This window comes from Glycine max, chromosome 6 (assembly GCF_000004515.6).
Source record: "Glycine max cultivar Williams 82 chromosome 6, Glycine_max_v4.0, whole genome shotgun sequence".
NCBI classification, from domain to species: domain Eukaryota; kingdom Viridiplantae; phylum Streptophyta; class Magnoliopsida; order Fabales; family Fabaceae; genus Glycine; species Glycine max.
Window position 1 is genome coordinate 18645693 of NC_038242.2, and position 23229 is coordinate 18668921.

The 23229-nt window shown below is 36.9% G+C and overlaps 1 protein-coding gene across 2 annotated transcripts in view; it reads right to left on the reverse strand.

The window, feature by feature from the left end:
* LOC100811503 (DExH-box ATP-dependent RNA helicase DExH14) overlaps nucleotides 1-23229 on the reverse strand; it is a 56432-nt gene that overhangs the window by 29880 nt on the left and 3323 nt on the right. For both annotated transcript variants that reach the window (XM_003527061.5, XM_014776602.2), the window contains 17 exons: nucleotides 21578-21682; nucleotides 21159-21461; nucleotides 20721-20837; nucleotides 20530-20589; nucleotides 8228-8299; nucleotides 8000-8116; nucleotides 7763-7924; nucleotides 6665-6730; nucleotides 6388-6540; nucleotides 6224-6307; nucleotides 5968-6042; nucleotides 5750-5881; nucleotides 5598-5663; nucleotides 2547-2612; nucleotides 2053-2175; nucleotides 1776-1925; nucleotides 309-521 (listed from right to left, as the gene is read on the reverse strand). In XM_003527061.5, coding sequence (XP_003527109.1) covers nucleotides 309-521; nucleotides 1776-1925; nucleotides 2053-2175; nucleotides 2547-2612; nucleotides 5598-5663; nucleotides 5750-5881; nucleotides 5968-6042; nucleotides 6224-6307; nucleotides 6388-6540; nucleotides 6665-6730; nucleotides 7763-7924; nucleotides 8000-8116; nucleotides 8228-8299; nucleotides 20530-20589; nucleotides 20721-20837; nucleotides 21159-21461; nucleotides 21578-21682 — 2064 coding nt within the window. The remainder of the gene's footprint in view (nucleotides 1-308; nucleotides 522-1775; nucleotides 1926-2052; nucleotides 2176-2546; nucleotides 2613-5597; nucleotides 5664-5749; nucleotides 5882-5967; nucleotides 6043-6223; nucleotides 6308-6387; nucleotides 6541-6664; nucleotides 6731-7762; nucleotides 7925-7999; nucleotides 8117-8227; nucleotides 8300-20529; nucleotides 20590-20720; nucleotides 20838-21158; nucleotides 21462-21577; nucleotides 21683-23229) is intronic.

The window sequence follows — 23229 nt, forward strand, 5'->3', positions numbered from 1 at the left end:
ATTGTAGAACAGCTTTTTTATAGGGAAAAGTTATGAGAGAGAAAACAATTAAAGTACAAGAGGCAGGCTCAGGTATCATCAAAAGCATTAAAAAAAGGGGGGGAAGGGATAAAAGGAATGCAGCAATGCTCCCCAATTTCTCTGCATAACAGAGATGGCATCTCCTTTGATACAGTAATGAACAAAACACGTAAAATGTCCCATATCAAATTTTAGGGAAAGGAAAATCCTATAAATAATATATAAAAAGTATGAAAATCATTAGCAGTAATTGAAACTTCGCTTAGAATAGATTGCAATCAAATTACCTCACTGTCATTCATGTGGCGTCTCAACATTTCATTGTACGTTTCAACACTGGAATATTGAATGTAAAAATGGCTCGCAATGCGACCAAGCTCAGTACAATAAAAATTGCCACTTTTCTCATCAAACCGCATCATTTTTGCTTTATCAAGTGCACGTGCAGCATCAATTACAAGAGATCTTTGCTTAGAACTCAAAGCAGGATCCACCATCACCTGAAGCATAGAAGATTAAAGAAATCATTTGTCATATTCTAAACTAATACAGTAAATAAAAAAAATTATCGATGGAAATCCTTTAAATGCAAATAGACAATCTCTGAAGAAAAAAATTCATAACGATAAGTCAGAGTAATTCATTTTCAAAAATCAGTCAAAAGCAGCAAATTATCAAGTTTCAATTTTAAATTAATGGTATATTCTTCCCACACACACCTTTGTAGAATATGCTAATAAACAACACTACTGACTATGAACATATCAGAAAAATAAAATACAAGTTATTTATCTTTTTGTATGTGTTCTTATTTTTTAAGTCGGTGCAAATATGGTCATTAGAAGCACCACTGAGGAGAGTAGTAGATTGCATGATTTTTAGTCCTATGAAAAGGAGGAGAGAGACCAAGAAGAACATTTGAGGAGATTGTTAAGAAAGATATCATGGTGAATAATATCCCTTGAGAATTTGGTCTTCAAACAAGCGCAATGGCATCGTGGTATCTATGTAGCCAGTCTTACCTAGTGGGATCAATCTGTTGAAAATTGAGAGAAGCAGAGAGCACAACTCATAACACATCTGAAATACCCGTTGACAAGTACATCCCCAAATCCAAATAAGAAATATGTATTAGTAGTTTGTACGATACCAATTTTTTACAGAAAACAATAGTATAGCTTCTTAAGAAGAGCCTTCTCTTCATATCACTACTCCCACATTTAAGGTTAGAGTTAGAATTAGTGAATTACCATCTACATTTTAATGATTACAGGACATTAATAGAAACTAGATCTGATTGAAGATGGAGAAGTTAACACTATTGATGGAGCTCTTCAATCCCTGAATCTGAATCAATCTGATACAGGATCAAGGATGGACTGCACAAAGGAATTATGGAGGAATAACAGAATAAGTCAGCTACTCTAGCACACGGCTTCCAGGATGTTCAAGAGCCCTGTGGCTCTCCCCATCCTCTTCTTTCTATCCACACAAAAACTCCCTTTCTCAACTGAAACACCCTCCTGTTTCTATCTAATCAGTTTGAATTCAGTTAGCTGCCAGTTAGACAGTTGCTGATAACATAATTAGGTTCCAATCCACCGTTCTCACCCACCCCTACCCTATGCTTTCTAACATACACCCTTAACATCAGAGGTCAGTTAAGTGCAAGCATACATAAAACATAAACAAGCTAAAAACTTGCAAATATATCATATAACTGGTTCAACAAAGGTAAAGTTGTAGTTAGGTACCTCATCCCACCCAATACCGTATGCTAAAGGATTCATCCTCATCCTTATGAAAAGATATGTATAGCCAAGCCATGCACAGGCTTCCTTAACATTAGTTACAGTACCCAATGCCACCTCTGCATTTAAATTATCTTTCAAGGAGCTAATAAACTGCAATTAATAAAAGTCAGTGAACACAATGCCAAATACATTAAGAAAATCTTATGCATGACACTATAGGCAAAGATTCAAAGAACAAACATGAAGATGACTGCCTCCCTATTTTCCTTATCATTACCTGGCTTTCTATAGGGAGTTGGCTTGTCAGCAGTCGCAGATAATATGCTAGTTTGTCATGAGATGTAATTATGATACCTTCACCGCTTTTGTCAAACTGAGGTCTTCCAGCTCGCCCAAATATCTACACCAAAATGTAATAGATAGAGCCTCTCAGCTAATGTAGAAAAAATAAGGGGCTGTTTGCTGTAAGAAAATGTTTCCAGATTTGATTTTCTATTTTCACTTCTAACGACAAAATGTTATCCTATTTTCAATTTGTTTCCTATTTTCAAAAGTTTGCATGGGAAACAATGAAAACCATAATAGTTGTTTTCACTGTTTCTGTTAGGTTCTAACAGGTTTCTATTAGTTTCCTATACAGACTTTTGGAAATATGAAACAAAAGAAAATAAGGTAGTAGCATTTTTGTATCTAAAAGTGAAAACATTTTATCAAGGCAAACAGGCCTTAAACAGTTCATATTTTCTTTATACAGGAAATTTCATGCCTTACCTGCATAACGTCAAGCATACCCAGGTCTCGCCACCCACCAGCTTTTGGATCATATAATTGGGTACCCTGGAGAATAACAGCCATCAAGTTAATTTACAAATTACATAACAAAACCAACTGAAGACCCAAAAGAACCTATTGGACATAATAACTTTGATACTGAATCACTGCGAAGAAATAATCCAAAAACAAGCCGTAGGGTTAGACATTGCAGAGAATATGATCAGTAGCTACCTACATAAAGTTTAACATATTAACACTTATGACTCTAGTACAACACTATGTCTTAGCAGTCGGATTTGTTTCAAAATCCACTTCCTAGGACAAAGGCATATTTATAAAATTTATAAAATAAAATACCTGGACTGTAGTAAATTCAATTCAAAAGCTAATACATACTCTGAAAAACCCACTCAGTGTAGCATTCAGATTTCTAATATACTCCCACAAAAGCCCTCAGAGCCAAAGATGGATAAAGCACAAGTCCATCATACCTCATGGCTCCATTTATGAAGAAATGAGAACGACAAGAATCAAACTCTTAATGTTAAGGACCAACACTCATAAAACTAAGACCTCAAAGCTCTGAGGTGCAGGCTCAAAAATGGCTTTTAACTCAAACAAACTGTAATAGGAAATAAGTTTACAACACATGATAGATCACATCACACTTGCATCTAGCTGACTCATATAAGATAATTAGGTAGGCAAATTGTAAAGGTTGTAGAACTATTATGAAAATTGTGCAAGTCAAGGAGACTAGGAACCAGTTTGGATAAGGCTCAATTTGGATAAACTTCTCAAGAAACACTTATAGGAAAAGAAATAGGAAAGTAAACTAAACCAAACTTCTCACAGAATTTACAATCAAGTGATTCACCTTAGCTTTTAGGGAAGTTAGATGAAGGAGCTTCTATAAAGCTAAGGTGCATATGTTGATTTTAACTTATGAGAGAAGTTCGATTTATTTTACCTCTTGAGTTTCTTCTCCTGTAAGGATGCATTTGGAAAAGCTTATTTGTACTTATCATTTGACATAAGCACTTGTGTAACGTCTTGTTTTGATACACTTCTCCATAAGTACTTAGGGGGCATTTGGTATACGGAATCTTTTTCCACCCTTGGGAATAATTTCCCGAGAATTACATTTCCTGGGAATCATATTTTCGGAGAATGATATAAATATGTTTGGTATGTCTAAAATATTCCCGGGAATAAGAGACATAATTATAACAAAATTTTCCCTCTTTCATGGGAATCTTGGATTCCCACCCCCTCACATGAGAAAGTTTTAGTGGGAAACTTAATTAAAAAAATAATTTATAGGGCTTATGTAGAAGTTTATCCAAACAAGACATCTGTTTCAGCGAGCTTATGAAAAGCTATTTTTGGCTTATTTCAATAAGTTCTCCATGATAGCTTATAAAAATAGCTTACAACTTGTATGAAAATAGTTTAATTATATTTTCTCTCCTCTATTATAGAAACAACTTATACATAAGTGCTTACATAACAAGATAAGCACTTATTCAATATCACTTAATTAAGTTGTTTATCCAAAAGCACCCTAAGCGCTTATCAAGAAGTTTATCTAAATTGGGTCAAACTTCTAAACAAGCACTTTTAGGATATGAAAATAAAAAAGAATCAAAAAGGTAAAGTGAATCAAACTTTTGCCATAAGCTAAAATCAACTTATGCACCTCAATTAATAGAGAAGTTAGATAAGGGAGCTTCTAAAAAGGTTTATATGCATAAGTTAATGTTAACTTATTGGAGAAGTGTATCTAATCTAGTTCTAGATCAGATTGGCCAATCAATAAAATTTGAAGTGTAATCGATGCAAATTGATCATCAAGAAAGTGAATAATTACAAACCAAAACCGTTCTCAACTTTTTTATTCTCATTAGTAAAATAATATTTGACACATTCTCACTAGAATCCTAACATTCTATTTCTTATTTTCTCCATAAATTCTTGTTGTATCAAAAAAATAAAAAACAGAATATATCAAAACCATATATGTTCGCCATTCAAATTCTCAATGCTGTAGTACTGATGGCTCTAAAAGAACTCTAGTGTCACACAATACCATGCACATATGAACTTGTTTTCTTTTCCAAGAACTGAGAAAAACAAATGCAGAATAGGATGATACAGGCCCAAAGAAACCCATTATTTCTAAAGTGTATGTGAGGAGGGCCAGAAGGTGTGATCCTCCCAAGTGCCTAAGGATAGTTTCTCTTATTTCGTAATCCCTCGTTTAATATCTCAGGATCTGGTCCTTAATCCCAGACTTGAATACATAAACAATAGATACATTCAGTCCTTATATCTACTTGATGATACCTATATCATAGGATCTATCAACAGCAGGAGGAAGTGAGAAACAAAAGTTACACCATTATATAACTCTTTGCAGAATAAGCTTTCCATGAAATCTGTGATTGGAATAAAAGCATGGAAAGGGTTTAATAGCTCTTTGGATGAGAAGCTGAGACAAAATCATATATGTCATGCTCATAAAATTTTAGCATAATTAAAAACTGGTTTGGGTTCTACTAGTCCACACAGTGTATAATTAATGTTCCAAAACTAAAATGTTAAGATAGACAACTTTTTATGTGGTTGACTGATTCAAGAATATCCCAGAAGATATCTAGTAAACTACACTTTCTTGTCCTTGTGGTCTATGCTAGTGTGATAAGCGCCCAAGCACTTGGGGAACCCACCCTTAAAAGCTAAGAGGGGAGAACCAAGTACATAAATACTTCACCGAGCATCCAATACTAGTTGATGTCGGACATAGGCTCCTCATAATACCCAAGTCCCTATCACAGTCACTTATCCCTTTTCCATCTAATTCCCAAATTTCAACACAGAAATTATTCACTACTAGTTCTTCAACTTAGAATAACCAATTATTTGAAATTTGAAATACATGATCAACAATAAAATCCGATGATTCAACAATTGGATTAAAGAAAATGAAACCATATCTGTATAAAACAAAGAAGACTTCTCCATACCAGAGTTGCTATAGATACAAACCTTAATGACAACTGTGTGTGCAGGTAGATTGACACCCCATGCCAAAGTTGCTGTACAGACAAGAACCTAAAAGCAGCAAAAGACATTTTCATGAAACTTAAGGGAAATTCTGAAACTCGTATCTGGAAAAATAAGAGAGTGATAAGGTCTACCTTCAGAAGTCCATCGGAGAAAAGTCGCTCAGTAAGTCCTCTATCTGCACGTAGCATCCCAGCATGATGTACACCCACACCATATTCAAAAAGTTGCACAAGATCTTTGTTTCTGGATTTAATGACTTCTTTCTGGAATGCATTAGATAAATATCTATGAACTCAAAAGAAACATAGATATCATAAGAAAAATGCAAATAAATGTTTTCTTTAACCACCTTCATGAAGGTATATTGTGGATGTGTATTATTACTAAAAAGTTCAAAATCCTCATTCCTTCGTGCTAGTTCAACCTGTCAAACACAACATACAAGTGATGATACTAGAAGCAAAGCTTAGACAGATAAAGTACAATCGGAGCAAATGCACAGAAATATTTAGTGACAACAATAATGCTTCAAGCAACACTAACACATGCTCAAAGAACCTTAAATCAAATAACATGACTTATAAAAAACTTCAAAAATGACAAACCAGTTTATCAGCTGTCTTTGCAGTGTCCTTTCGTGAATGGACAAACACCATTGCCTGATGGCCTTGCCTAAGAGAATCAGCAATCTGGCAAAGGCCAAAGCTAACAAATTAGCCAACACTGCAAGATTTATCATGTTTTGAAGAGAAGAGAGATGGAACAATACCTTTGTATAGCATATATCATTCAACAATTCATTACGAGCTGCAAAGTTTGGCTCACTAATTCCAATATACTGTTGTGCAAGAGGCACAGGACGATAACTAGAATCAAAGAAGAACAGACCCGTGTCTGGATTTACCCTGAGAAATTGTGCAACCTGGTGACATTGAATTGTCACTTAGTCAGAACTTGCAAGTGATGTCCAGCAAATACTTTGGAATACAGAACTACAAAGTCAATAGAGGTAGTAGCAACAATTATATATTATTTGGATCAAACACCTCCAAGTAATTGGGAAGAGTGGCAGAAAGGCCCACAATGCGTATCATTGTCTGAGTAGATTCCACCTGGTAATAAAATGATGGAAGAAAAGTCAATTATCAAGCGAAGAAATATAATATAATAAATGGTAATAGTGGCAGTTTGGCAAAACAAAGTAATGGGAATATCACCACCACACAGATTGTTGTATCATACAAATCACACCAAAACCATAAGCATTATCCGTCAGATTGATCTCATAAAAATAATTTGATTTCTGATTATGCATTATAAGTCTTTACAATGTTAACTCAATGCAACTGTAGCAAATAAAATAAGTGTTAGTTGAAAAAATACAGATTTCTTTCATTCTTTCCCACTTCTGTTTGCATATAAAACTACATCTTTAAGATCATAACCACCACAGCGAGGAACCAACCTAATCAAAATTCCATTTTTAAATTTAAATTAGGGCAAAAAGAAACACAAGAAACATTATTGGAGATAAGCCCCTTTAGTTTTCTCATTGTAAGCTCAATTCACCAAGTAGGCAAGTACAGAAATGTTTTGTAGAATTTAGAGAAAACAGAGAGAATTTGGAGAACATTCAGAAAATTGAAAATGAGAAAAATGAACAAAAGGTACGGCGCTTGTGCTTACAACAGATATGTATAGTACAGGAAATAGAGAGCCTATCTAGAGTCTAATCTGGCAGTTACAACTGTCATTGAGACAATTGAAACTGATTTACAACCAGCAAACTGAATTAAAAGTCAATGAACAGCTGTCACACTAACTCCAGCTAGACCGGGAAATGTTATTCTCTCACATGCTTCATGCATATTAACTTCACCAAAACTCACTGACGATTAGAAACATACCCTATAAATATGAGAAGTTGCATATTGTTTCTGATGATCAAATTGCGCAAGGTTGATAACAATATATGCAGGTTAATAAATTAATGCTAACCAAGGAATTATGCGAAACAAATTTGGCTCAATTACAAGTAATAAGGAAATTTGTCCTAACTACAAAAGAAAATAAAATAAATCTAAGCAGATCTCCTAACTAAATTTGTACAAGAAAAAAAAGAGGAAATAAGACACATGCGTTACCTGCCGTAGGGTCCTGGCAACTAGAGCCTCTATCACAGGACCTCTATCATCATTGAGTAGATGGACTTCATCAATAATTAAGAGCTTTACCAGCATTGACAGTGACATGTCACTGCTCTTGCGTGTAATGACATCCCATTTCTCAGGTGTTGTCACTATCATCTGATTTAAACCATAATAAAAAATTAGTTTGCATGCCGGCAAAGAAATCCTAACCCTGCAATTTTAACAGTAAACCTGAGTTTCTTCAAGTTCATTTTTAGAGAGCTGCATATCTCCAGTAAGCTCTCGGACAATCATATTCAAAGGAGATAAACGTTGGCTGAATGTTGATGTAACTTCTGCAGCCAAAGCCTGGAAAGGACAAGAATCTATACTTAGAAATGAGTAATGGCACACAAATGCAGGGAACAAAAAGCAAATCTGAATAGAGAAATGTAAAGAAAAACAAAAGCATCAACATACCTTCATTGGAGCAACATAAACTATCTTAAATTCTTCTTTATGCAAGTAGCCATCCCTAAAGTGTTGTCCAATCTGCATACAAGTCATTAATAAAACTAAAGGAAATAAGTTGTTTTTTTACTAAAAGCGCTTCTTCCTTGAGTAACTCCTCTTCACAAAGCTATAACATGAAAAGGCACAAACAATTTGAATGATTAAGAAGCATCATGAATACAATAAAACCCTACAATTGCTCTAGATATCCAACAATCAAACTCCTTGAAAATGTTTTATCTCCTCAACACTTGTTAGATGTTACATCACTTTAGCCCAAGAAAAAAAATGGGCCGGTTAAAATACTCTATTAGATTGTATCAAGTAATCAACAAACTTATGGACTCTTCATCTTCAAATCCTCTGGCAGAAATTTATTACCAACATCCAAACACACACACACACATGTATATAAGAAGAAATTTTATTGAAGGAAAGAGAGGTACCAAAAATTTGAGTATAAGAAATCTGCAGCAAAGATAATAAAGAGAGAAATAGAGAGAAGTAAAGGTAACTCCTAAAAGCTAGTCACTGTACTGTATGAGAGACATCCAATCCCTTTGCATATTTGAAAGGCTAAACTATGTTTTTCGTTCGTATAAAATTAACATAAGTTCAGTTTTCATCTTGTAAAATTTTTTGTTCATTTTTCGTCGTTGCAAAATTAAAATGTGATTTTTTGGCTCTGACCTAGGTTTGGATCCAACCCTATGCAAACCTACATGGCCTTTTTTAAAATGTTAAAATGCAATTTCGGGGGATTAAAATTGTCACAAATTGCAGAATAAAAATAAAATAAAAAATAAAACACGATTTTTTAGGGTTAAAAACTGCCACAAATTACAGGAAAAAATTAAAAAAACAAAAAACCCCTTTCTCCTAAACCCAGGTCGGACTCCTAATCAAACTATGAGGAACCCAAGCAATACCACTTTCCTAACTATAAATTTTTATTGGCTTCTCAAAAGGGTGGCAATTCTGAAACAAAACCCATGTAATTTCAAATGGTCCATGTAATAAAACAAGTTTTTTCAACATCAAAACTAAAACAAAGTATTGTCAGAACAGTTGTGAAACAAAAACGGATCCTTCCAATACAAGTTTTTTCAAATGGTCCGTGAAACAAAACCATTGTCAACATGCTCAAAACCAACATACAACTCTTGTGCATCATAAACATCTCCCCCCTATTACAAGATCCAATACAAGCATAATGCAAACACAAATGGATCTCTCTAACTCCACCACAAGGGTAGTGGGCGAAACGAGGTCTTGTAAATTTAAACCGTTTGTGTCGTCGGTGGAGGAGAAAATGGACCTGACATCGTTGTCCACGCAACCTCCTCCACATTTTTTTTTTTGATCAGCAAAGATAATATATATATATATGAATATAAACCAAGTACCAGAGGTACCATGATTACAGAAGAATCCAGTGGGATGGTTCCCAAGACAGACTACATAACAGTCTCGGAGGGAACCAAACTGGAAGATAGATAAATACAGCTACTGCTACACTATAAATTCTACCCTCAACTAAGAACAAAAGCATCTCTAAGGTTAGAGGACCATAGATTATAGTGAATTGTGAAATCTTTCTCAAAACTTCTAAGCCATGACCACAGTAAGAATAAAGCATCCTCCAACAGTTTGTTTCCATCAAAGGTGCCATTTGAGAATATGATCTTGTTCCTCAACTGCCAAACGTTCCAAGTAAAAGCCACCCACCATACCCTCCATCTATTACCCCGAATTCCATCCACCCAATCAATCATATGTTGGGAGAAATTTTGCCTTGGGTGCTGAGGGAACACACTAAGCATGTTCACCCAAGACAGAGCTTCCCCCCATATCGGTGTAATTCTGCTGCAGTGGAAAAAAAGATGAGCTGCGTCCTCCTCCGATCTCCTACAAAATGGGCAATGAAGGTCATTAATCTCCACATTCCTCCTACGCAAGTTTAGCTTGGTTGGCAATCTGTCCCGAAGTAGCCTCCAAACAAAAACTGCAGCTTTAGAAGGGATTCTTAGTTTCCATAATACTTCAAAATCTGCAGTATCGTCCCCCTCTATTACATTTCCCCTCAATGCAAGATAAGCACTTTTTACAGTGTATTGGCCAGTAGGGTCCTGCTTCCAAACCCACTCATCCCGACTTCTAGGTTGGATTCGGATGCCTCCCACGTCCTTTAGAAATGAGTCAACCATGGGTATCTCGCTGTCAAACAAAAGTCTCCTCCACTTGAAGTCCCATTCCCAACCTATGTCTTTGAGGACTCCCATTTGCTGAATGAAATGATTCTGTTGACATGAGTTGAGATAAAGCCTCGGGTATTTGGCTATTAAAGCTGTCTCCCCATCAATCCACCTATCCTCCCAGAACTTGACTCGCTCACCACACCCCACCTTCCACACCATTCCATTATGAAGAATCAGCTCTTGTTGCGGATGATGGATAGCCAATTTCAAATCTCTCCACCATATAGAATCATTAGAGTCTCGTGATGCTTCATCTAAGCTCCTCCAGCCACCATACTTTGACTTCAATACTCTAGCCCACAAGTCTGAATGGTTTTGGAATAAGCTCCACTTCCATTTGCCGAGCAATGCAAGGTTGAAACTATTGATGTCCTTGATTCCCAGCCCACCTTTTTCTTTTGGAAGACAAACAGTCTCCCACTTGACCCAAGCGATTTTGTTTTGATCGGGGCCTCCTCGCCATAGGAATCTACGCTGAATGCCCTCCAGTCTTTCCACCACCCTTCTAGGAATCCTGAAAAATGAAAGAAAATATATGGGAATAGATGTTAGAACAGATTGTATAAGTGTGACTCTCCCCCCGAACGATATGTGTCTCTGCTTCCATTTTGCTAGTCTCCTCTCACACTTTTTAAGGATAGGGTCCCACAACTGACATCTTCTCGGGTTATTTCTCTTCGGATCTGATGCTTTTCTCTTCGAATCTCATTGTCTTCCTTCATGAGGTGCCTCTGCTCTTCAGATCTGACGCTTGTAACACCCTGATTGAATCACACCAGAATGAGAGAGATCCAGAGACTATGCAGATATGGGACTAAACAACTGAGGACGGCTTAAAGTAATTAATTGGTATTACCTATACCAACAAGATGCATCTACTTTTCGGTAGCCCATCACTTAAGAACTTCATAATTAAGCGTGTTTGGCTTGGAGTAGTTGTGGGATGGATGACCTTCTGGGAAGTTTCCCATAAAGCGTGTGAGTAAGGACAAAACACGCTAAAAAGTCTTATTTTGGTTTGTGGGATCAATCATTGATCCTGGAAATGGGCAGAGCTGATTTTCGAGGTCTCAAAAAAGGCTACCTATGGAAAGTTCTGATCGATGGAGGGTTTTGACCAGCAAGGATGTTGAGTGAAGTGTCACCGCGTGAAATGCCGTAATGTGAAAGCCGTTAAGAAGTCAAAAATCAAGGATGTTACACTTCTCTCTTCATATCTCATTGCCTTCGTTCACGACGGTACCACCGCTCCATTGCCTCAGGAATCATCTTCTATCTTCATCGTCATCGTTGTTTTGTTAGTGGGTTAGGGATGAGGAAGGGAGTGGGTGGGTGGGTGAGAGGATGAATCGTTGTTGGGTTTGAAGGAGAAAAGATTGTTGTCGCGCTATTGTTGAAGAAGGAGATGGCCTCGACGGAGTTGTCATGGACCCACCAGATGCGGAGATAGTTGCCGGAGGTGACAAGAAGATCAAACACGGAGATTGGGGATTTTGTTCTTCACGAGAAAGGGAAAGAGAAAAAAAATACCGAGATGCACATGTCCAACTTTTAGAAGTGATACATAAGACACATAGGTTCAGATTTGTCCAAACTTAACTCCGGACCAAAAAGTCACACATTTTAATTTTGTGAGAACGAATAACGAACAAAATTTTGTAGGAACGAAAAACATATTTCTTTTTTACTCAGCAAAAATAATATTGTATTATATGTTAATCAGTACAAGTTGTACTGTTGAAATTACACACTGGGCCAAATTTAGCAGGACTATGGATCCCTAATATAGAGTATCTAAATTGAATTAGGAAACCATAATTCTGACAGTTTGCTTGGTCCACAACTACCCAACATACATATAGACTCCCACCCTAATCACATAAATGCCTCTTTCATATTGCTGGACCAATGATGAAGCGATACGTCAAAGTCCTTATTCAGATTTTTTTGCCAAGTCCAGCAAAGAAAAACTGCATCCTCCAGTATCTTACTACCATTAAAACTGTCCCCTTCAAAAACAATGTTATTTCAATGCTGCCAAATACTCCAAGTCAAGGAGATCCACCAATATTTCCAAATCTGAGAACTAGAGCCATTTTGATTCCAAACCACGTGCTGGAGGAAATGCATTATTGGGAGCTGTAGAAGTGGTCCTGAAGTGTTTGTCCACGATACTAATTCCCACCAGAGTGGCAGTATTTTGCTGCAACTAAAGAATAGATGTGTTGCATCCTCATCTTTATATTTGCAGAATGGACATGTGGGATCATTTATTTCCACATTTCTCCTGTGCAGGTTCATTTTTGTTGGTAATCTGTCCCTGAGTAGTCTCCACGCGAAGAACGCAGCTTTGCTAGGAGCCTTTACCTTCCATAACTCAATAAAAACACCATCCTGATTTTCATCAGTTTGGGTTGACATAAGCTTCTTGTACCCGCTCCCTGCTGAATAGACACCTGATGCATCTTCCTTCCAAATCCACTTGTCTTCTCGGTCCGGGTGGATGCTGATATCTTCTAGATCTTGTAAAAACTTTACAGCCATCTCCATCTCATCATCGAAAAGTTGCCTTCTCCATTTAAAGTCTCATTCCCAACCTGTAGCTATGAAATCGCCCATCATCTTTATGAGATGTTGTTGCTGTTTGGAAATAGAGAAAAGTGAGAAATATTTCAACTTAAATGGTACTTCATCCTCCTTCCATCCATCCTCCCAAAATTTTGCCTTTTCTCCACACCCCCTTTCCATTTTATCCCTTTATCAAAAACGCTATCATCTGCACCTGAAGGATCTATGATATTTATATCCTTCCACCATGTTGATACTCTACTGCCCCTTGTTGCTTCCTCCAAATTTCTCCAATCGCCATATTTTGAGTCCAATATTCTATCCCATAATTCTCCTTTGTTATGGAAAAAGCTCCATTTCCACTTTCCAAGGAGTGCATAGTTAAACTTCCTTAAGTCCCTGATCCCTATTCCACCTTTCTCCTTTGGTAGGCACACCGACTCCCACTTTACCCATGTTATCTTCTTCTCCTCCACACCTATGTCCCACAGAAATCGTCTCTGAATCCACACCAATTTGTCTAGATTTTTATTTGGAGCCCTGAAAAAAGATAAAAAAATATATAGGAATAGAATTTAGAACAGACTTTATGAGTGTTACCCTTCCCCCAAAAGATAATTGCTTTTGCTTCCATTTTGCCAATTTACTCTCACATTTCTTGACTATAGGATCCCATGTGTCGGACCACCTTGGATTTGCCCCAATCGGGAGGCCCAGATATAGAAATGGTATGGCCAATAACCTACAAGTTAAATACCTAGGAGCATCCTCCTTCCAACTCTCTAACATCCTAATTGTCCCAAAACTACTCTTTGAGAAATTAATTTTAAGGCCTGAGACAAGTTCAAAGCTTCTCAAAATCACCTTGATCGCTTTAACATTTTCCATGGATGCTTTCCCAAAAAAGAGTGTATCATCTGCATATTGTAATATGCTAACCTCCACCTCATTTCTACCCACTAAGAAGCCTTGAAACAGATTTTTCTTCGTCGCCTCTCTCATCAATCCATTTAGTCCCTCCGCAACAACGTTGAATAATAACGCAGCTAGTGGGTCCCCTTGTCTTAGACCTCTTTGGACTGTCATTAATCAATATGGAGATAGAAGCTGATTTTAGGCAGCCCTCAATCCATAATATCCATTTTTCACAAAAACCCATCCTCCTCAACATATATAGCAAAAAATCCCAAGAGACTAAATCGTAAGCCTTTTCAAAATCTGCTTTAAAAACCAAACACGGCCTATTTCTTGACTTTGCTTCATGGATTACTTCATTTGCAATGAGGGTGTTGTGTAGCAAATGACGGCCTTCTATGAATGTTGTTTGTCTCTCATCTATTAGTGTTGACAGCACCTCCTTCAACCTCCATGCTAGCACCCTTGACACAATTTTGTATATGCTACCTATTAGAGAAATAGGCATGTATTCATTTAAATTTTGTGGATCAGATACCTTTGGAATGAGCGCAATGAAGGAAGCATTGCAGCCCTTCGGGAGAGTTCCATGAACGAGAAACATATTTTAACCTATTTGAAATACTAATACTGATAGGACCCAGCTAATTGAAGAATTGCCACATGAGCAGCTGATTCACCAGAGATCAAGTGGACCCAAGACTTGGAAGGTGTATTCTAGAAGGAAGGGTAGAAAGGGTATTGGTGGCTAGTTAGTTACAATTGTGTGACGTGGTTAGGAGTGAGGAGAGTACCATTGCACTTCCTGGATATAAGGAGTGGGAGGGGGAATATTCAAGGGGGGGGATTATTGTAATATTCTAGAATGTATAGGGAGCTTTAGCTTCCTATTAGGAGCCCTGCTCTTGTCAGATCTGTGGATTGTTATTTCCTTTTCTGTTATTGTCTCCATTGTTGATCATAATAATAAAGCTCTCTATTCCTCCATTTTACTATTTTTACTGTTTGATTGTTTTATTGCTATTCTGGTACGTATCAAATACCCTTAAAAAGACTGAATGTTGAACGCTAGCAAGAAATCATGAAAATGATTATATCTCACATCAAAGAAGTAACATCCTTGAAGATGCACGTATCCCTTTTCAACCACAAAACCCCATAAATAGCACATTGCCACAAAACTATTAATCACATACCCCTCTCATGTTTGAAGTGCCATAGTGTAAGACATGTTTCCAACCCCAACACCTTCATACAACTTGGATATTTAAGTTGAAACCTCCATATGGATGGAAAGACATTATTGTTATTAGAAAAATATTTATTTTTTAATTTTTAGAGAAGTCGACTTCAAATATAATATAAAATACAGATAACCATATCTTTTCTTTTGTTTGGTTGAAGAGAAAGTGGAAGGAAAAGAAAGAATCTTAGAATGTGGATTTGGGCCTAACTTAAACCCAAAAGTTAGCTCATAGAGTAAGGATTGTCCCCCACTTATATATTCTATATTGGCCTTATCTCTAGTCAATGTAAGACTTGTGTTTTTCCCAATACACCCTCTCACGCCCAGCACTTTTGGTCTTGGTGCATGAATGACATGATGGGTGACTCATTTAATGGATCTAGGATAAGCTCTGATACCATCTTAGAATGTGAGTTTGGGCCTAACTCAACCCCAAAAGCTAGCTCTTAGAGTGAGAGTTGTCCCTCGCTTATATACTCTATATTGACCTTATCTCTAGCCAATGTAGGACTTGGATTTTTCCCAATAGAAAAAAACTGACTTCTAAAAAGAAAAACTTTCTTTGAACTCCCTTTCTATTCAAATTTCAAACTTTTATTTCCTTCCTTATTTTCCAACCCACCAAACAGACTAGGAAAAATAATTTTTCTCACATTTTTTTAGGCTCACTATCATAGAAAAAACTTAGAAAGTTGGTTTAAGAAGGTAAATATACTTTTCTTAAAAGATATAGCTTCATTCTCTTATTTTGAGATTTTTTGTTAAGAGACCAAATTCTTTCATTGTAAATTAGTGTCTGATTAAATTTTTTTGTTAAGATATATTGGTCCACCAATTTACCAATATGCTTTTCAGCAGATTAGGATGGGTTTTAAAGGTGGGGATGTAATTTAGGAGGGTTCACAAGCCAAGGGGCCTGATTATGTAACCTCCTGAGTGGGTGGAGTTCCCCAAGCTGAGTAGCTTGGCAGGTGGATCCACTACATTTTCTTTAACTCTTTTGTAACTATAGTACCCCTGGTACTGATATCTTAATATATATATATTCTATTTTGCTGATCAAAAAAAAAAATTAGTGTCTCTTGATATTCTTATTGAGGCTCATTATCATAAGAAAGAGGTGAATATACAAGAATATGCAAATATTACTAATATTTTATTTCATTAGCCTTTTCTCTCTCCCTATCTTTGTATGTGTGTGTGTGCTATCTCGATGTCCTATAGTATAGACATTATTAGTCAAGCCAAAGTGTCAATGTTGTACCCGATGTCCATATCAAAGTTTGTGCTTCACAATCACACACCCACTACTCACCGAAAATACCTAAAGCTTATTTCAAAGGGATCACACAATTGGGCAACGGAGAAATAAATGAGGCATAGTTTTAGAAGCATATCCTCACATGACAAATGTCAGAAGAGAGATCTATGTTAGCCTATCTAACTTGCAACAAGTCATCTATACTATTATAAAACTGTCTACACTATTATCAAGTGTTAATCACAAGACTTCGTTTCCTTCTCAATTCATGGATGGCATTTTTGTTTATATTTGGTTTTCTTTTGTCTTTTTCCCCGTGCCTTTCACAGAGGGCCATATTTTTTGTAGCAGTCTAGTACAATCAAGGATCCAAATTCTTATTCAAAGATGAGAAGAAATGGGAGCACAAGGACTGAAGGTAAGGCCAACAAGGACTGAAGTTCAATAGCTTGTCTATCATTAAAGTTTCTAAAGAAGTGGGCATTCCAACAATGATCAGAATCATGGAAACAAAAGGGTTAACTACGTTTTTAGTCCTTGAACTTTTTTGAATTTTCACTTTTAGTCCTTGAACTTTAAATTGACCAGTCTAAGTCCCTGATGTTTTAGTCTATCAATGGTTTTGGTCCTTGTCGATAAATCTCACTGTTAAGTGATGATGTGGCGCTAGATTTATTATTATTTAATTACATTTTCCGACAATTCATTTTCTGGCAGTTAAAAACCGCCACAAATTGCCTTTCCTTTTTCCCCTTTCCGGCCATGTAAAATTTCCAATCAAAAACTTGCTTCCAATGTACATAAGATTCAATCACAAATTCAACAAAGTTTCAATCTCCCGGTGATATATTCCTAACTCAAGTGGTCTTTAACCTTTTATCAATAAAAGCATTGTCCCTTTCACCTTATGCCTCCATTGTAGCTCGTAAGCATATGGAATCAACACCGTGGTCAACAAAATTAGAACTACTAACGTTTGTATATGATTTGGAGTAATCTATATTTGAAAGAACAAGGATGAACAAAACAAGTTGGTTGAGTGATTCAAGTCAAACATGCAATACACTCGCTGTAAACTGGAAATAGCAATTGTATGATTCAAGTCAAAGTAACAAAAAATGCAGGTGTGATTTGATTGCAATTGGAATGTGGAAAAATCCAAGGACGAGACACAAAGAAAATCATTGCATAAATGATTGATTATTAGATTTACCTAGAAGCAACATTGGCAACAAAGAGCAAGTACAACGTGCGGCCAAAAACACAAGAAGCTACAACATGACCAAACCCTCTTAACCCTACAACTACGCGGGGGTCCAATGTGAGCAAGACCACATCATTCTCTCCAGCTTCTCCCTCTCCAGTGAAATCCACGTTGATAGATTCGACAAATCTAACCCAGCTTCGCACACTCAGTCTCGATTTCAACGCGCAAAGGAATTCCCTCCATTCAAATCTGGCCTCTTGCATCAACCTCCACAACCTTCAAATTTGGCCAACGTGGTCGACATTGCTATTGTGAAACATCGTTTGTGCGTTTTGCTAGCAAGAACCAGACTGAGACCGAGATTCACGTGCGTCACTCATCTCTGTTTCATCTGCGACGATCATCATTGTTGCATTTGCAAGACCTCGTATTTGTCACAAGGGCTCTTGAGTTTCTGGGATTTTTGTTCTGATTGCAGGTTTGATGTTGGTGATGTTGGGATTTGACGAGTGTTTTGCGAATTAAGAGAAAGGGGAAAACAATTTCTAGTGGTTTACAAACCGGCAGAATTTGTTTAATATGTTTCAAAAATTATCGTCAAGCAATTCTTGGTAGTTTTTAACCACCAAAAAATGAAGAGTCGAAAAATGTAATTAAATTGTAATAAACCTAGCGCCATGTCATCACTTAACGGCAAGGACTAAAATCATTGACGGACTAAAACATCAGGGACTAAGACCAGTCAATTTAAAGTTCAAGGACTAAAAATGAAAACTCAAAAAAAGTTTAAGGGCTAAAAACATAGTTAAACCAAAACAAAAACATGCTTTCCTTGGAGATTGTGAACATCTGAGAGCCAAAAAAGATGAGGAAAATCTTCCAACCAGGGTATATCTTCCACATCCTCCCAAAATCTAATTTTTGAGCCATCTCCCAACTTTAAACAAATCAGATTGATTAAAGAAGAATATCCTTCACAAAGAAATTTACAAGGATCATGAAATCACATTCAATAGTTGATTTTTTTTTTCTGCAAAAATAATATTCTATTAATTGAGTACCAGTGGTACTAGAATTACAAACTACATTCCAGATTAGTCCCAATACATAAAGGTTGGGACCAAAATCTGGTATAATATCATTTTACATTCAATAGTTGATGAAAAGCAACTTATTGTGATACTAGGTTTCTTCCTCTTTCTCTTCCTCCTAGGTCATATATACCACCAGTCAAGATTCCTTGTAGTCTCATGTCTAACTTATTTCAATACCACTATACCCAATAGTTTTTAGTACCTATACCCTGCTCAAATAACCTTAAATGTCTTCAGAAACTACTATTTTGCATCCAATATAAGACCTGCAAAGCCATCAGGTTCATGTTTTATTCAAAAACCAGATTTCCTTATGCCTTTATCAATCTGACAGAATCTGATGTTTATTTATAATAGAACAGTAGAGGCTAGCTCCAAATAGAACCTCTGCTGAGAATACAGAAGCCCAGACTCCTCAGGCGAGAGCTGAGCTTCCTACCTCCAAAAATCTTCTCTCTGCCTCCTCAGTCACGTTATCCCCCTTATACCATTTCCCTCGCTTATTCTGGTGTCATTCCAGAATATTCATTTCCCCATGCCCATCATGCTCATTCCATCTCTCATCAGCAGAGACAATCATGAGCATGACCCCCTTCAATTAACTTCTGTTTTGGCCTAATTATTCTATGCCCGTAACATCCCCATTACTGCTCCCCTAATTTCTTCTTTTGTGCACCCTCCTCATCCTTTCTTTTTCCTGACCTATACTTTAGTAATTGGAAGAGGTCTATCAAAATTCTACAGCCTAGAGTTCTGGTCAAATAAATCCAAACTTTGAAAGTTGTAAATGAAAAGAACTGGAGAAAATTGAAAGAAGGCGGAGCTAGGACACTAGCCTTTTAACAGAATTTCTCATTTACCTTCAAGTTTGTGATACATATGCAGTGAATAATATCACATCCAAGGAAAAAAATGTCGATCCAGTTAGTGCAATACACAACAAAATGATGGTGAACACAACAGAAAATGAATTGTAAATTAAACTATAACCTCAGACAGATTTACAATCAAGGAAGAATGCAGGGAATAAACAAAGTAATCAGCCAGTAAATCTAGTGATGGACATGGATCCGGATTGATCCGATAACCCAACCAATCCAAACCAAATTGAAGGGTAAAAAGATACAGGTTGATTCGGATCATTGGTTTAGATTGAGGAGTGGGTACAGCAAAAGGATAGAGAGGTGGATTCACTGCCAGTGCTCAAAAGGGTTAGCTGCTGGGTTTGTTGCCACCACTGCACACTAAAGGAACCAGCTTGGGTGGCGATAATATGAAGGGACTTGCACACTGAACCCGTTAGCCTTTTGCATTTGTCTGGTAGTGGAAAGAACTGGATCTCTCTCTCAAATCATAAATTAATGGGAACAGTGGTGCATGGAAGGCCAAAAGGTTATTTTTATTATTAGAGAATGATTATCAAGTCATATTAATATGCAAAAGACGTTAAAGAAACTAAAAGCTGCCTGCTTGAAACACTGCTTTTTTCAATTTTCATTTTGGGTTAATGAAAAAAAATAGTTAAAATTCAAACCGATTACAGTTGAATGGTTTGGATCTAAATATCCTGTAAATCCAAACTGACCAACCCATGCCCAGCCCTTACATCCACATCTTTCTTTGTCCCATGACACCAGGGAAAGAAATCAATTCAAAACAGAGATAGAAATAAATTATATCTTTCGGTAAAAGAGTAAATATAAAGCAAGTGATTATTCACCTCGTGTAAAATGGAAACCATAGCTATGTTAGTTTTGCCCGCTCCTGTGGGAGCACACACCTGCAGGAACATGATAAGCACTTCATTACACTAGAAAAGTAACATTTTTTTCTCTTTTTGCTAAATGAAGGGCTTCTATAATCATTTTTAATTATTAACTATGTTTGAAAAATAGACCATAGATCACTCACTAAAATATTCTCATTAGTTCCATAAACAGTTGGAAAAATCCTGCTCTGAATGCGATTAAGTGATTTGTACCCACGGAACGCAGCTTGTGCAAAGTCATCTAACTCCCTGATTTCAATCTGAAAGTGCATAATTGTGGTAGATATGCATTAATAGTGCTATATCATAAACCAGTACTCAGAAGACCACTTGGGTATTGGGGGAAGCTATAGTCATGCATTTGTTAATATCTAATTAAAAATAGAAAATTTGCAAAGGTGAGTTTTAATTTTTTTAATTGTGGCATGGTATTCATAACCAAAGATCCAAGGGCAATAGCACTCCATGCATCACACCCTTCACTCACCTCATATGTTATTAAAGTTACAGTGAACAAAAATACTTTTAATCTCTCAATGAACAGTTGAATGAAATTCACAAATCATAAATAAGAGATATACCAGCTTTTCTCCAGGTTTCAATGGTGCAGTTGGTTTTGGGGGAATATTAACCTCTTCATACCCCTTAAAATGCTTCCTTACAGTTCCTTCAGGAAGAGCAGTAACAGCTATTGACTCGAACTTATCTCCAGAACCAATCATCTCATCAAACATTTTTTTCCTCTCACTTGCTTGATGTAAAGATGAGAAATCCAGTGCAGACAATTCACCATCACCAGCATGTTCTACTCCCCGTCTATTTCGTTTTTCCTCCTTGCGTCGAAGCTTGTCAATTTGCTTTTCTGATTCTGTTTGAACAGTCACCTACAAAACGCAATTCCTTAAGGAAGGCAGTGTTTTAAATAAAAAAGGAAACATGTCTGGATTTTACTTTATACAAGTGAAGAAGTACAGATAATTATAAAGAACATGATCAATACCTGTGTTCCATAACTAGGCATGCGAGACTGAGCATTTGAAGCATTTTTATCAGACTTCAATACCAATAAGCCATGATGAATAGAATCAACAATCTCCTTTCGATGCTGCAAATTATCACAAAAATGTCAACTATGACTCGAACAAATCCATAAACAAAAAAAACAAAAAAAAAACTTCAGTATCTTTCACTGTTTCTGTCAAAACTGTGTTACTCCTATTTTATGAAGTTTTATATTTTATCCCTGCTGTATTTTTATTCTGTATCTGTTTTGCATCTTGCTATTAATACTAGGTGTGTATATTAGGAAGCAATCCCATAATCACAGGGATTTGTCCCCTAGAATTAACTGTCCCTATTTCCTAAAATAGACAACAGGCTTGTGTGTATATATAGGCACCTGATGTACCGCATAAAACATATACAATAATATTATTCCTTCTAAAACTGAGATGGTATCAGAGCTCCTGATCTTTGGGAGCCTCTGACTACGCAACCCTAATCCTTATCGCAGCCTTCATTGTTGCACACCCTAATCCTTATCGCAGCCTCCATTTCTGCACACTTCACTCTGTACCTTGATTGCACCTATCTGTGATGGTTGAAATCGTGAACCCTATTCTGGAAATTGGGGACAAATCCCAGACTGCTGGTGAATTGCAGAATGTTCATTCTGCTTATCGATAAACTGGAAAGAATTATCTCAAATGACCTCAACTCATTAGGACCATCTTGAAAGGAAAAGGAAAGGTCAGTCACCTGATTGATGCTGCCCCTGATGAAAAGGATGTCAAGTTCAAATCATGGGATGAAGAAGACTCCATGATCATGGCATGGTTGAGGAATTCAATGGTCCCAAAAATCAGTGATACCTACATGTTCCTCAAATCAGCAAAGGAAATTTGGGAGGCCGTAGAACAAACATATTCTAAGGCCAAGGATGCTGCTCAAATCTATGATGTAAAGGTGAAAACCGTGGCTGCCAAACAAGGGAATATGCCAATCAACTCAAGTCTCTATGGATGGAACTGGACCATTACCGAGTTATAAAAGCTAAGTGTTCAGAAGACTCAGCAATCCTTAAGGAGTATATTGAACAAGATAGGGTCTATGATTTTTTGGTGGGCCTGAATCCTGAATATGACCAGGTCCAAATCCAAATCTTGGGAAAGGAGAAAGTCCCAAGGCTTAATGAAGTGGTAGTCATTATCCAGAGTGAAGAAAGTAGGAGAGGATTGATGCTGGAGACCCCAACTACCAAAAGCTCAGCAATGGTGGTCGAAGGAGGAACAACCATGGTTGCTGATCAGAAAAAATACGAGGGGGTCTGGTGTACCTACTACAACAAGTCACGCCACACAAGGGAGAAGTGCTGGAAATTACATGGAAAACCCCAAGCCAAGAATGGGGGCAGAAAGGAGAGCGAGAATGGGGACACAAGGGAGGCCCTCCAAGAAAGGGGGGACAAGCACACATTGCTAATAGACAAGGTGAAGGATCTGTCCAGCTAAATCATGAAGAGATAGAAAGAGTAAGATTCCTCCTTAGTAAATTGGAAAAGCCCACAAGTACGTGCTCCTTAACATATTCTAGTAAGTTTCTAGTTTCCTTTGGATTTAATGTTTCAGATACACCTTTTACCCATTATTGGAT